This window comes from Phocoena phocoena, chromosome 8, assembly GCF_963924675.1.
Source record: "Phocoena phocoena chromosome 8, mPhoPho1.1, whole genome shotgun sequence".
NCBI classification, from domain to species: domain Eukaryota; kingdom Metazoa; phylum Chordata; class Mammalia; order Artiodactyla; family Phocoenidae; genus Phocoena; species Phocoena phocoena.
Window position 1 is genome coordinate 58367265 of NC_089226.1, and position 13615 is coordinate 58380879.

Consider the following 13615-nt stretch of genomic DNA (forward strand, 5'->3'; position numbering starts at 1 on the left):
CCAAACTCTGTGCTTTCCGTTGCACCACTTTAAAATCATGACACTTGGCTTACGGTATATTTTTCTAGCTAATTTGCCTTCTTTATATAGGTTTCATTTTGCAGTTAACGTTTAAACATTTTTTAATGCTCTTCCAGGGCCTACTTTGATGACAGATGGGGTCAGTCCAGAAGTATCCTGGGAGCCTAGGGGTATAGTCCTAAAGAGAAACCATAAGATGTCTAGTTCTTTTACTGGTTTCCTTCCCCACTTCTCCCCCAGCTTCCCCAGCATCATTTTGAGGACACCTCATTTCTTTGGCACATTGATAAGTGTAAATTCCCACACATCTCAGTTTTTATCAAATTTGTATTCCTGTCCTAGAGGAGGAGAGGTGCCAGTCCCCATCAGAAGCTCTGCATTTCCGTGGCCTTATTTCTACTCTGGTTCAGGTCACCAGTTCATCTCCTTCTACTCTGCATCTTCCCTTGCATGCCCCATGTATTCACGTCAGCAATTATGCTAGGGTAGCAGGGCTGTGTCCAGCACCAAGCACAAGCTTTTGAACAAGACATCTATGATATGAAATACTGAATCTGCGACGTGGCTAAGTGATCTTGGGCAAGTGACTTGACCTTTCTGAGTCTTGGTTTTTTTTAAAGTAACATCAGGCTAATAGAATTCTTACCTAATAAGAGGATGACAAGAATTACCCTAGAGGAAAAATACAGACACTGTTAGTTTCCTTTCCCTCTTCCCCTCCCAGCCAAGTGGGTGAAATGTGAGTGAGATGTGCCTTGTAGGAAGGGAGGTCTGTGAGTCACTGTGTCTGAGCTGTCAGCTCTCAACTGCCAAATGGAACTGCTGTTCCTGCTTTTGTGCTGTTCCTGCTTTTGTGTTTCTGCCTTCATGATGTGCCAGCTCCTGGGGGGACTTATTATCTTTGATCTATTAAACATAAGACACAAAGGGTGGGAGAGGGATGTAATAATGTTTACTTCAGTTAAAGGGCAAGTCTAGTTTTGAGAAGATAAAGTCTCATACACTTTGTATCCTTTTCTCTTTCTTGCCCACAGCAAAACTCCATTGTTTGTCTGCTGCTCTCAGGAACAGCTCCCTCCTCAGGACCTTATTCGGGGTCCTAGTTAGGGTAGCCAGTCATCACAGTTCACCCGAGCTGTCTCATTTTCAGCATTGAAAGTCCCACGATCCAGGAAACATCAGGGTGTTTGTCGTCCTCACTGGTGATGAGCCTTTCTCACTACTTGATGTGTTTGTAGCAGCACGTTTTCTGCAACTTATGCTCTTGGCTTCATTCCTTCTTCACACCCTGGTCTCAGTTTATTACCATTTCCCTTCAGCATGAAGAACTTCCTTTAGAATTTCATGTAGTGCAGACCTACTGGGAGCTGATGCTCTCAGCTTCAATTGGCTGAAATGTATTTTGCCTTCATTTTTCAAAGATACTTTTTCACTGGATATAGAATTCTAACTTGAATTGTGTTTGTTTTAGCATTTTATTTATTCATTCATTCATTCATTCATTCATTTTAAATTTTGGGCACGCCATGCAGCTTGTGGGATCTTAGTTCCCCGACCAGGGATTGAACCCTGGCCCTCAGCAGTGAAAGCTCCACATCCTAACTACTGGACGGCCAGGGTATTACCTGTTTTAGCATTTTAGAACTATCACTCCACATTCTACTGACCTCCATTGTTTCTGATGAGAAGCAGCTATCATCCTTATTGTTGTTGCCTGGAATGTTATGTGACCTTTGTTCTTTGGCTACTTTTAAGATTATTTTCTTTGGTTTTCAACAGTTTGACTACGATGTTCACAGTTGCAGAGGCTGGGAATAGGATGGGGGAGGAAGAGCACATAGGTCTATTCAACAGTATTAACAATGCTTTAGTTCTTAGGTTGGGTTGTGGGTTTATTGATGTTTATTTTTATCATGCTTCATAATTTTAATATGTTAGTATTCTTTGGTATATTACACCATGAAATCACAAAATCGTATGTAATTTAAATTGTAAGAATGATTGAACGGTGACAAAATGGAGACACCAAGTCCTTCCATAGATTTGGCTGTGAATATGGATCAGAAGTATAGGATAGCGGGTGGGGTAGCATCTGAGATAAGGTAAGTTTTTTTGGTTTTTTGTTTTGTTTTTTTTTTATTTGCGAAAGGCTTCAGCTTTTTCTGTGCAGCAGTGCAGTGAGAAAAGAAGAAGGGGAAGATGCAGGAGAGGGAGAGAATAGAAAGACTAGTCCCTGGATCCAGAGCACATGTGGAGATATTAGCCTGTTGAGAAGAGAAAGAAAACTTACCCTATAGCATACAAGCATACAGGCAGACAGAGAAGATGGGTGCTAAAGCAGATAGGATTAGATTTGGTGATAGAGTTTCCCATTTGATGGAAGCTTCTATTTTCTCTTATGTCCATTTATTTATTTTGGCCATGCCATTTGGCATTCGATATCCTAGTTGCCCGACCAGGGATCGAACCCACACCCCTGGCAGTGGAAGCACAGAGTCCTAACCACTGGACTGCCAGGGAAGTCCCTATTTTCTCTTCTTTCTTCTATTTGTGGTTATGTTTCAGTCACAGTCAACAGCTCAAAGTGAGAGGTGGGCAGGGGAGGGCAGGAGCCTTGTCCTGTACCCCCAACTTGAGGATTCCATCTATTTTGCCTCTTCCTAAGGCTCTGAAGGCTGAAGAGGAGCATTTTGAGAGGCTGACTCTTCTCACCCAGTGTCCTGGGACAACTATACTTAGCTCACCTGGCTCCACCACAAGATCTAAGGGAAGGCCTAATCCTTCAACCACACTGAAAAATGCACCTGAACCCAGGAACCTCCCAGACAGTCTCCATTTCTAGCATTTGTGAAACAGGTGTTTTCCCCTTTTCCCCACAGTATAGTGGATACAGTTCTCTGTGTGAACTTCGTCAAGTCTTCTGATTTTTCTGAGTCTGTGTCATCTGTCAGATGGGGTGATCAGGCCTCAAAGCATGGTCGCACTGAAGAGCACCAGGTGTCACACAGATAGGGTATAGAGGCCAGCTCTCAGCCCCCCTTCCTCATGACTGTTTCATCTTCTGGTTGTCACCTCTTCAAGAAGCAAAGGAGGGAGGAGGATGGCGGGTCTAGCAGGACCATCGAACAGCCATCCAGTGGCACCTTTGAAATTCCTTATGAATCAGTCAGGTTCTGCTGCCTCTGCTTTCTCTTTCCTCTTTGTGATAAAGTAACTCTTCAATGGGACAGTTCCCTGGTTTTATGTATAGTTACTTCTGATTCTGTTTGCTTAGCTGCCAGGGGCAAACTAGTTTTATCAACTTCTCTAAAAGGGGAGGTCGAGGATGAGATAGCACTAAGGTACATGTTGTTTTCCCCAGACTTATGTCTTCTGCTCTTGTAGATGTTTCTTTGGGGAAATTTCAACCACTTCAATTATTTCAGTTATTATTACAGTTCGATGACTCTCAAATCCTTATCTTCAGTCCAGACTTCTCTGCCATGCTACAGACACACATGGATCCACCTACATCCTAGAAGTCTTTACTTGATGTTACAAACAATTCAGCACATCCAGACCTTGAGCTTGTCGTCTTCCTTTGCACACCCCCTCTACCGCCGGCATTCCTTATCTCAGTAAACACGACCACGGTCATGTAGTTACCCCTGCCAGAGCATGTGTGTCGTCTTCCCCTCCTCCTACACCTTTATCCCCCACAACCCACCATCACCAAGGCCTGTGAATTCTGTCCCCTAAATATCTTTGAATCCACTCACTTCTCACCATTTCATTATCTAGCCCCAGTTGTTTCCCCCAGAGCTGTTTCTAACTACTCTTACTCACAACCACACTTTCCCACCACCATGCGTCTCCATACTGAAGCCAGTGATTGGCCACTGTAATCTGACTCTTACCCCACTTTACCACCGGAGGAGGGAGGGACTCTTCAAGGTTGTCAAAATCCAAAAAAAAACCCTCCATATTCCTAAACCAGTTATTAAATCTGAGTGCCCAGTTTCTTTGATCTCTCAGCGGCATGAGACACAGTTGATCTCTCTCCTGTAAACATTTTCTTCACTTGTTTCTAAGGCATCAGTGCTTCTTGGTTCTCTTCTTCCCTTGTTGGCAGCTCCTGCTCAGCCACCTTTGCTGGTTCTCCTTCATTTCCCCTACTTGTTAATAGGGGTGACCAGGGTGTGGTCTTTAGACTTCTCTATTTACACTTACTTTCTAGATGATCCTGTATGATCTCAAGGCTTTAAATCCCCTCTATATGCCGAAGACTCATAATGATTATCTTAGCCCAGACCTCTCCTCTAACTCTAGGCTCGCATGTCCAGCTGCCTACTCAATATATCCAAACTCAACTCCAGATTTTATTCCTCAGCTCTGTTCCTTGGTCTTCCCCATCTCAGTTAATAGATATTCTATCCTTCTAGTTTAGTTGTTCCTGCCAAAACCCTTGGAATCCTCTCTGATGCCTTGATTTCCAATCCACCAGGAAATTCTGGCAGCTCTACCTCTAAATTCAGATCCATCCACTGCTCACCACTCCCACCACTACCTGGTCTAAACTGTCATCATCTCTCGCCTAGATTGTTGCAGGAGCCTCCTAACTTGCCTTTCTGCTTCTACCCTTGCCCCCATTCCCCATACAGTCTCCTGTTAAGTTGCTCCAGACGCGCAGGCTCAGCGGCCCAGCCGCTCCACATGTGGGATCCTCCCGGACCGGGGCACGAACCCGCATCCCCTGCATCGGCAGGCAGACTCTCAACCACTGCGCCACCAGGGAAGCCCTCCTGTTAAGTTTTTAAGACGTTAAGTAAATCGTCAAATAAATCATGTGACTTCTCCACTCAGAACCCTCCAGTAACTTACCATCGATGACTAGGAGAGCCCGAGGTGGGTCTGAGGACAGGCAGGCCAGAGAGTAGGAAAGTAGTTTGGGCCTCCAACTTGAAATTTACATCTTTCAGCAAATTACAAAGCCAATAGTCCTGAGCTAGGTGCAGAAGTAGACAGAGGAGCTGTGGTCCCTTCCCCCGCCAAAGCTTACAGCTCCCCAGGGGACTAAGCTTTAAATGTAAGTTCCACCAACTCCACCAAGCGCCCTTTGTGCTTAAAGTGCTAGACGTGGTGCCATGGACCCTCTTCAGGGAGGTCACAGTTCCTTGAGAGGCACTGGCCACCAAACCACTCACTAACTTTCTCAAATGACATTAGCCTATATTAGTACGTAAGTAAAACAAAACAAAGAGAATGCGTACAGGGAAAGGAAGACAGAGCCATGTAGGGTGGCATGAGTAGAATTCAGCAAAGATGAAGGAAAGGCTTTGAAGGCTGTGGATTTGGAGAAAAGAAACCTCTCAGAGAATCAACAGAATGTGGTAACTGGGAAGCACAAACAGGATGTGCTAGAGGGGAGGTCAGAGCTGGGGAGAGATCATCCTGGACCAAAGCAGTCAGGATAGGAATCAGAAGTAAAGAGCAAGAATCAACCTGTCATCTGAGCTCCTGGACTAACCACAGGCCTGGGGCCAGATGCTATTGTTCATGAGGAGTGTGTGTAGGAGGCAGGAGGTCGGCAACAAGGCCAGGCACGAGTGTCCCCTTGAAAGCCTTGAGTTGTCCAACTCCCACCCCACCTTAGAGTTCTCACCTCCACTTGGCCAGACCACAGTGTTTCAGACATCATCGGGATCGAGGTGCTCCAGGCAGCTGGGGAGCTGAGTCAGCAAACCTGGTTTCTTTTTTTTTTTTTTTTTTTTAATGGCTGCGTTCGGTCTTCATTGCAGTGCGCGGGCTTTCTCTAGTTGCGGTGAGCGGGGGCCCTTCTCGTTCCGGTGCGCGGGCTTCTCATTGCAGTGGCTTCTCTCATTGCAGAGCATGGGATCTAGGCGCACGGGCTTCAGTAGTTGTGGCGCACAGGCTTAGTTGCTCCGTGGTATGTGGGATCTTCCCGGACCAGGGCTCGAACCTGTGTCCCCTGCATTGGCAGGCGGATTCTTAACCACTGCGCCACCAGGGAAGCCCAAACCTGGTTTCTTGCCCTGGCTCTGCTTCTGGCCTTCTGAGGTGCTGAACAAGGTCTGAGGAGGCAACACGGACATAATTTGTGGCTATACGTCCCTCTTCTCTCCTACCAGGCAGTTTTGTATAGCGGTTAGGCACATGGCCTCTGAATCCAGACAGCCTAAGTTCAGAGCTCAGTTTTGCCACTTTCTAGCTGTGTAACCTGGTGCAAGTTACCTACCTTTTCTGTGCTTCAGTTCCTTTATCTGAAAAATGGGTGAAACAGTACCTGCCTACTAGAGCCTGTGTAGGGTTAACCGAGTAAGATGTTAAGTACCTAGAGCAGTTTTTAGCATATGACATAGTAGGAACTATATGAATGTTAACTATTGTTATTTTTATCATCATTATTATTGAGACAACTTCCCCTCTTGTGCTATTACATTCTGGGGGGACTAGTAGGAAAAAAATGCTAAGGGATAGGGACATCATCAAAAGCTTAGCACCAGGCGCAGGGAGCCGCAGGGACCTGGGAAGTTAGACCCCACAGGGCAGCCCCAGAAGGATGGAGAGCATTGCTCAGGGCCCTAGCAGTTGATTGTGTGCTCAGTTCAGACCCTGAATTAGAGGCCCAGGATGACCCACTGCCCCCACCTAAGGGTGGTAGAGCCCTAGCCTCAGAAGTCCGTGGCCTGCCTGCCTTTGAGTCCTGAGGCTGCTTCTTTTCTCCCAGGAGCCCAAAGAATTCTTCTGTCCCTTGGTTTCCCTTCCCCAAGCCCAGATCCATCTAAGAGAAACACAGTCTTAGTAGAGGAGCCCAGTCCTCCATAAAATCACCAGACCAGATGGTTGGAGTCCAAGAGAAGTTCCTGAGCCTGGTGTCCTCTTCTCACCCTGTGGTCCAGGCCTGATGGCTGAGCTGCCCATCTTGGGGCAAGAAGCCCTGACCTGTTACCTCACCTCTTTTAGCTACCAAGTCCCTAGCCCTCTGCAGAGACCCAGGAGGAGTCCCAAAGGTCAAAGAGCTTCTGATTCAGGCCACACAAAGCTTTGAGGAGGAGATGAGCTCTCTGGCCAAGGGTGTACAGAAGTCAGGGGAAGCAGCCAGAATTGGCTGGTGCCCACCTTGGCGCAGATGCAGTTTGGCCGGCACCGCGAGGGAAAGGGCCTACAGGTCTGCTGGGCAGGTGCTAGGCTCAAGTTGCCTGAGCGCTGAGGCCAGAGTCTGGGAGGAGCCAGGAGTTCCAAGAGTGTCACTTTAACCCTTCCCTCTCACTGGCAGGGAGTGGGTTCAGAAGGTTGAAGAGTCTTGATCTAGTCTGGCGTCTTCACGGTGCAGGCTGGGAGACTGAGGCCCGGGCTGAGGGGTGACACAGGCCCTGCGGAATAGGCCGGTTGCCAGGGAAGCCTTCTCGGAGGAAGGCAAGGGAGGCATCAGGGGGTGGGGAGGAACAGAGGCAGCATGTAGGTAGTGAGAACCACATGACCAGAACTCTGAGGCAGGAATGGAGGGTGAACTCAGAGCGTGGAGCCCAGCCACACTGCAGCTGGGCTAGGTGGTCAGATTTAGGATTGGCCTCTCAAGGCTGGGCACCTGGTCTGCGAGTATTATCCTCGCTTCCCCCCTGCTCTTAGTTGCAGCTGCTGAGTTTGCTACCTCTTTAGCACAGGGAAGTCCTAGTCCCAGCCTTTGGAGAGGACTCTGGGAGCCACCACAGGGGAAGGCAGCCAGCCAAGTAGGTGAAAGTTGAACAAGGCAGGCGGCTCTACCGAGCCTCACTCACCTCTGAAGCAGCAATCTGTTGGCAGCCCTATCCTAGCCAGCCAGAACCAGCTGGCTGTTTACTTTCTGTTTTCAGCTCTTTGGAGAGTTTTGCTTCTAGCCCCTGAGGCAGTGTTTATGTCATTGTAAGGGATCTGCTCTGGGGAAGAAAACAAAACTTCAAACCTGATGCCAGGCCCAGGGGCTCAACGGGTGGGGAGCACTGGTAGGGGGAGAGTATGGCCAGTCCTGGCCTAGCCCTGGGCATCCCTTTGGGGGTGCTGTACCCCACTTCTGCTCCAGCTGAAGTGAGGTCTCAGAACAGCAGGGCTTCATTTTGCTCTCCGCAGCTGGTGTCTCCAGCTTATTTAGCCCCTGTGCTTTTGTATCTGGCCAGAGCCTTGGTCACATCTGAATTGTATTTCAGCTTCTCTGTAGACCTGGGGCAAAGAGGCAAACAAGTCCCCAGCTCCACTTGGTAATGAAGATACTGAGACACAGAGAGACAAAGTGTCTTGGCCTTAAGCAAGTGGGGCAGTTGGGCTGGGCCACAGACCAGTGTTCCTTCCACTCCACCCCACTGCCTCCCCTCTGAGAAAGTCCCAGGGACACCCAGAAGCAGGGGTAAATGGGGGTGCCTGCACCTCCCACCCTCCTGGAAACATGTGGTCTATGTAGGGATATCCATCTGGGGACTAGATGGAGGGAACCCAGAACACAGTGGCTTGAATCAGCTCACATTTCAAGGCCAAAGAAGAGGGCTGGAGCCTCCTGAGAGAGCGTTTGGAGAAGATGCTATCACAGGGAGCTGGCCAAAGAGGGAGCCACGGGCCGGGGTAAGTCCCTGGGTTACAGGGTGCCTCCCCCTGTATTACCTGCTCATCCTGATCTGTTTTCAGATGAGGAAACCAAGGCCCAGAGAGGAAGTGACTTGCCCAAAGCCACTTGGCTAAGAAGTGGTAGAGCCAGGACTAGAGCCACTCCCCCACCAGGGTTAGCCTCTTGGTGTGAGGAACCCCTGGAAGCCCCATATTTTCCTGCCACCACTGCTCCTTACTCCTCCCCTGATGCTTTATTTTCTCCGTGCTGGAGTTCTGCCTTTGACATTGAAGGCTCCTTTGAGACGTCTGTCTCAAACAATAGGCCAAGAAGCCTGGGTATCCAGGTGCCCAGAAAAGAGCAGGCCCCCATATTTGGAAGTGGGAGAAGTTAATAGGAGAGCTGGATGGATTTAATGGGACAATCAGAGCCCCTCATAAACTGCCAGGCTTAACACCCAGACCACAGTAAAGCCTGTTCTGTCCTTCACCCCAGGACAGGGGTCAGCCCCATGCCCCCTGATCATTGGAAAGTCCAAGAGGAATATGGTCAGTTCCTCCCCAGACATTCAGGAACTTGAGCCCCTCCCTTGCTGGGTTTGTCTTCTGCTCTCCATACCTGCAGTCAACCAGTCCCATCCCCCTGGCTTTCCCAGCATATAAATTCCTTCTTCGCACCTTTGCTCAATCTAAGACTACCTGGAATATCCTCTCTCATACTCTTTGTTCAGATTCCACCTTCATGTTTTAAGTCCGTCTTCTTGAAAGTACCCTTCCAGGGACTTCACCCCACGTATGACACCCACTGTCCAGACTCCAAGGCCGCTGCAGCCCCTCAGTCTGATGGTCATGCTTCCATGTGGGCTCCTCCTGCCTCCCCACGGAGGCTGAGGCTCCTCAAACCATAAGCTATGGTGACAGTTTGCTGGTGCCCCCAGAGCTCCAGCAGGAGCATGGGAGTATTTTCAGAGGAGTGGTGGGTACATGGAGGGGTGTCCCTGCGTGGGCAGCTACACCTCTGCCCAGCCCCGCCAAGGCTGTATGTCTCGGGATAGCAACCCTGACGAAGAAAGAGACTTTACTACTAGTCAAGATGTTTTCAGACCCTTTTGAGGTCAACAAAAGCCACATGCTGCTGGCCTTCCACAGCTCTGCCCTGCCCAGTACACAGAGCCAAACCCCGTCCTGTCCCCGGGCCTGGGCCATGCAGGTAAGGCCCCCTAGGTGGCTGGGTCCAGGTGTGGGTACTGCGAGGCTGGCTGTGGCTGGTTCACAGATGTCAGCCCAGCTAGCAGGTGCAGGCCTGTGCTCACGCTGCCCCTCCAGTGCAGTGACCTCACCCCCCCCACCACAGCTCTGCTGAAACCCTGCGTGTCTCAGATCCCACCTCTGCATGAAGCCGCCCTGTCCTTCCCAGCTGTCATGAATTGCTCTTTCTCTGTGCTCCCGGGCTCTAAGCTTCCTCTTTGTGATTGCTGGGTAGGTCAGCATTCGTCTCCCCTCTAGCTTGAACAATCACTGGTTCTGGAATGAATGAAAGAATGACTGAATGAGATATTTGCTGCAAGAGGCAGTCTCCTCCCCAATTAATTGAAGCCTCTGGTCACCGTGGCTTGACCCATTCACTGGTCTATCAGCTACCAAGCTCCCATCTTGGACCTGTCTCAGTGGGAGTCACAAGCATCAGAGACAGGCCATGCCCTGCAGGAGCATCCAGTCTGGAGGGAGAGGGCCTCAGGCAGTGGCTGGGTGGCTTGCCTCCCCAGCCTGAGGCATTATGGGGTGCAGGTCCCTCCCGTGTTTTGAAAGGAAGAACTACAAACACCAGCACAGGGTGGGTTTCCTTTCTCCCCTTTTAGCCTAGGCCTGTCTGGAAGATGGGGAGCTGTATGTACTCACCTCTGCTGGGCATGTCCAGCCCCTAGCTCCGCTTTGCTCTTGGTTCTCCAGCAAAGAGAACCTGCCTGTGGGCTGTCCGTGCTGAGAGCTTGTCAGGTTGTATGCACTCCCTTGGCATTTGGAATTCCAGATTGACAGGGACCCTCAAGATTGCCTGACTTCCATTCCCCCTATCACTTCCTGGCTGCTATTCTAATTCTTTGAATAGCTCTCTCTGTCTCCCCAGTTTAACTGTGAGCTATGGAGATCGAGAACTGTTCATCTCTATCTCCCTCTCACAGTAGGCAGTAAGAAGGTTAAAGAAGTGAAGGAAAGAAGGAATTACTGAATATTACTGATCCCACAAGCAACTCTACTCCCACAAGCAATGGGCCTCAGTTTCCCATTAGCAGAATTACTAAGGGGCAGGGAAGTAGTCTTAATCTCTAGGGTCTCCACCAAGCTGATTCTTGGGGCGTAGGGAGTGGTGCATGTGCTTTCAGTATTTGGGGACAGGCTGCACGCTGTGGAGTCAGCCACGTTTGCCTGTCGGGGCAACTCCCATGTCCTTTCAGCACTGCCTCTTCCTCTTCCATGTCACCAGGCCTCCACCTCTTCCCTGGGGCCTTGCTGTCAGCCACCTGCCTGGGGTGGCTTTCCTGTATCCTTTGAGCTCCTTCAGGGCAGGAACCTGGCACAGAGTAAGCACAGAAACAAGCAAACAAAAGGGTTAGAGGAGCAAATGGGTGAGTCATAGAGGAGTCCAGAGGACCACGACGTCATAACCCAAATGCACGCACCTTAAAGGGGAAATTCGTGATACCCAGTCAGCCCAAGACAGGGAGATGTTTGGTAGCAGGGCTGTGGGTATGTGCTTCATGACACCTGGCAGCTCCAGGAACTCCCCAGGGCCATACAGATAAGTGTATTTTTCACCAGCATCTTCTCCCTGGCAGGGTCACACTTGGGACAGTCACGCTTCGAGGACAAATGACTTGTCTAGACACATGCAGCAAGAGAAGGGATGTCCTGGAGGAGACTGCCCCTCCTTCTCTAGAGGCATAGAAGGAGTCTGAACAGGGGTTTACATCTTAGGTCTGCTACTCCGAGCTGTGGGACCTTGAGTTTATTTCACCTGAACTTTAGTTGCCTCATCCATGACATGGGAACCATGTACCAACCTGTGGGGTCGAGGTGAGGGTTAAACACACTCAGGTATGTAAAGTGCTTTGTAAATCAGTCAGCTCTATACCAGTATTAGCCAAAGGACCAAAAGACGAGAAGAGTCAAAGTCATCTTTAGGCAGTGCCATGTGCGCAGTGCTAACCTAGCTGACCTCCTCCTCTCCAGGGCAAGAGCGAGACCACCAGGGGAGCCCTGTCCCAAAGGCCTTGTCGTCCCAGACCTAACTCGCTGCCTCCCAGCCTGTCTGAGGAAGAAACTCGCAGGATTGCACGGATATTTTCTTCTCGATACTCCCAGAAAGACTAATGCAGCCCAAGAGACTGAGGGAAGGACCACCCACCCAATCACCCTCAGCCTTGTCTGGCCTCCCTCAGGGCTGTGAAAGCCCTGAAACCACCACCAGCCTTGTCCCTGGACACCAGTCAGCCCAGACTAGAGGAGCGTCACAGACCAGCCCAGTGTCCACCTGCCAGGACTTCAGCTTCCTCCTCGGATGGTGAGGCAAAGGCTAGAAATGGTGGATTCCAGTGCCCAAGTGGCCCACCCGTCTTTTGACCAGGGGACCCAAGCGGGCATCTTTCGGCTGGGAAGCTCCTCCCAGTGTCCTTGAGCAGAGCTTCCTGCTGACAGGAGCCTAGCCTCTGCCTGAAGATGATAGGCCCTTTTGCCTTAAAGGGGTTGGGGAGGGTGGGTGGAGATTTTGTGCATCGTGCATAGCCAGGGAAATCCTGGGGCCGACCTCCAGTTCATTTGCTTGGGAATAAGGGTATTTTATAGATAAAACTATTTTTAATGCTGTGTTGAAATAATCAGTAGGAGAGGAGGGGGAAATTATCTCCTTCAAACTTTTTATCTGATTGTCTGAAACTCTAACCATGCTTTTAACTTATTGTTTTTACCCAGCTCTGAAGGTCATTGTTCCTGCCTGTGTTTGAATAAAATCATATTGGTATTTGTATTCTGTGCACAAGTGTTTCCCGGGTTGGCCACTGGACTGCAGTGTCTGTCAGAAATTTGCTTGTGCTCTGACAGCCAGAGAGAAAGCTTTGCAACCATACAATCCCTTGGAGAAGCTCATCTGGAGCGGGGGGTCCAGGGTCACCATGAGACTCCTGACTCCTCCAAAGATTAGGTTGATGCCGATTAGGGTGACACCTAGTGTTTCCTTTGCTGGTACCTCAGATCTATCAGCACAGTAATGGGGCTCATGGCACAGGCCCGCTCAGAATGCCCCATCTCTCTGGGATGAGTACATAGCTCTGACTTAGACTGTCAGACTCCAAACATTCGAGCAGCTACCATAGAAAGGGCCTGTGGGGAGCATTAGAAGGGGGCAGAAATGTGCAGAGTGGCTGGGAGGGAACTACCTGGAGGGCCCTGCTTTCCACCCCCAAGCATAGGTCATCTCAGTCCTCAGAACAACTCTATAACCCACTCTTATGATTCCCGTCTTATAGTTAAACAACTGAAGCTCAACGAAGTTAAGTGACTTGCCTCTGTTCATGTACTTAGGAAGCAGATCACACAAGACACCTCCAGACATGTCACAAGGCTTCTGTGCCCAGGATACAGCCAGTTAAGTGCTTTGAATTCGGGGAGTTCATGGAGGAAACCATGTGGGCTGGAGCAGTCAGAGAAGGCTTCCTTGAAGAGCTAAGTCTGGGGGTGAGACCAGGGAGGAACCAGCAGGGCATGCGGGCCACGGTCCAGCTGGGGAGAGAGCAGAGACGGGTCCGGCTCTGCCACTTCCCGATAGGTCCCCTCCGGCTTGACTGCGCGAGCCTCTATCTGTCTGAGCCTCTGTTGCCTCATCTGTAAAGCAAGATAAGAAGCCCAGCTTCACTGGGTTGTTGAGAAGATTAAATGAGATGACGTTTGTGAAAGTGCTTTGCCAGCAATTGGCACTTAATGGAAGCGTAGGAAATGTCAGCCCCACCCACCCCTCCCCCACTGACCC

The 13615-nt window shown here is 49.9% G+C and overlaps 1 protein-coding gene across 1 annotated transcript in view; it reads left to right on the forward strand.

Moving 5' to 3' along the window:
• The window catches only part of C2CD3 (C2 domain containing 3 centriole elongation regulator), a 127690-nt gene extending 115726 nt beyond the window's left edge, over nt 1-11964 (forward strand). Inside the window, exon 33 of the mRNA XM_065881898.1 lies at nt 11824-11964. Coding sequence (XP_065737970.1) covers nt 11824-11964 — 141 coding nt within the window. The remainder of the gene's footprint in view (nt 1-11823) is intronic.
• Nucleotides 11965-13615: the final 1651 nt, after the last annotated feature.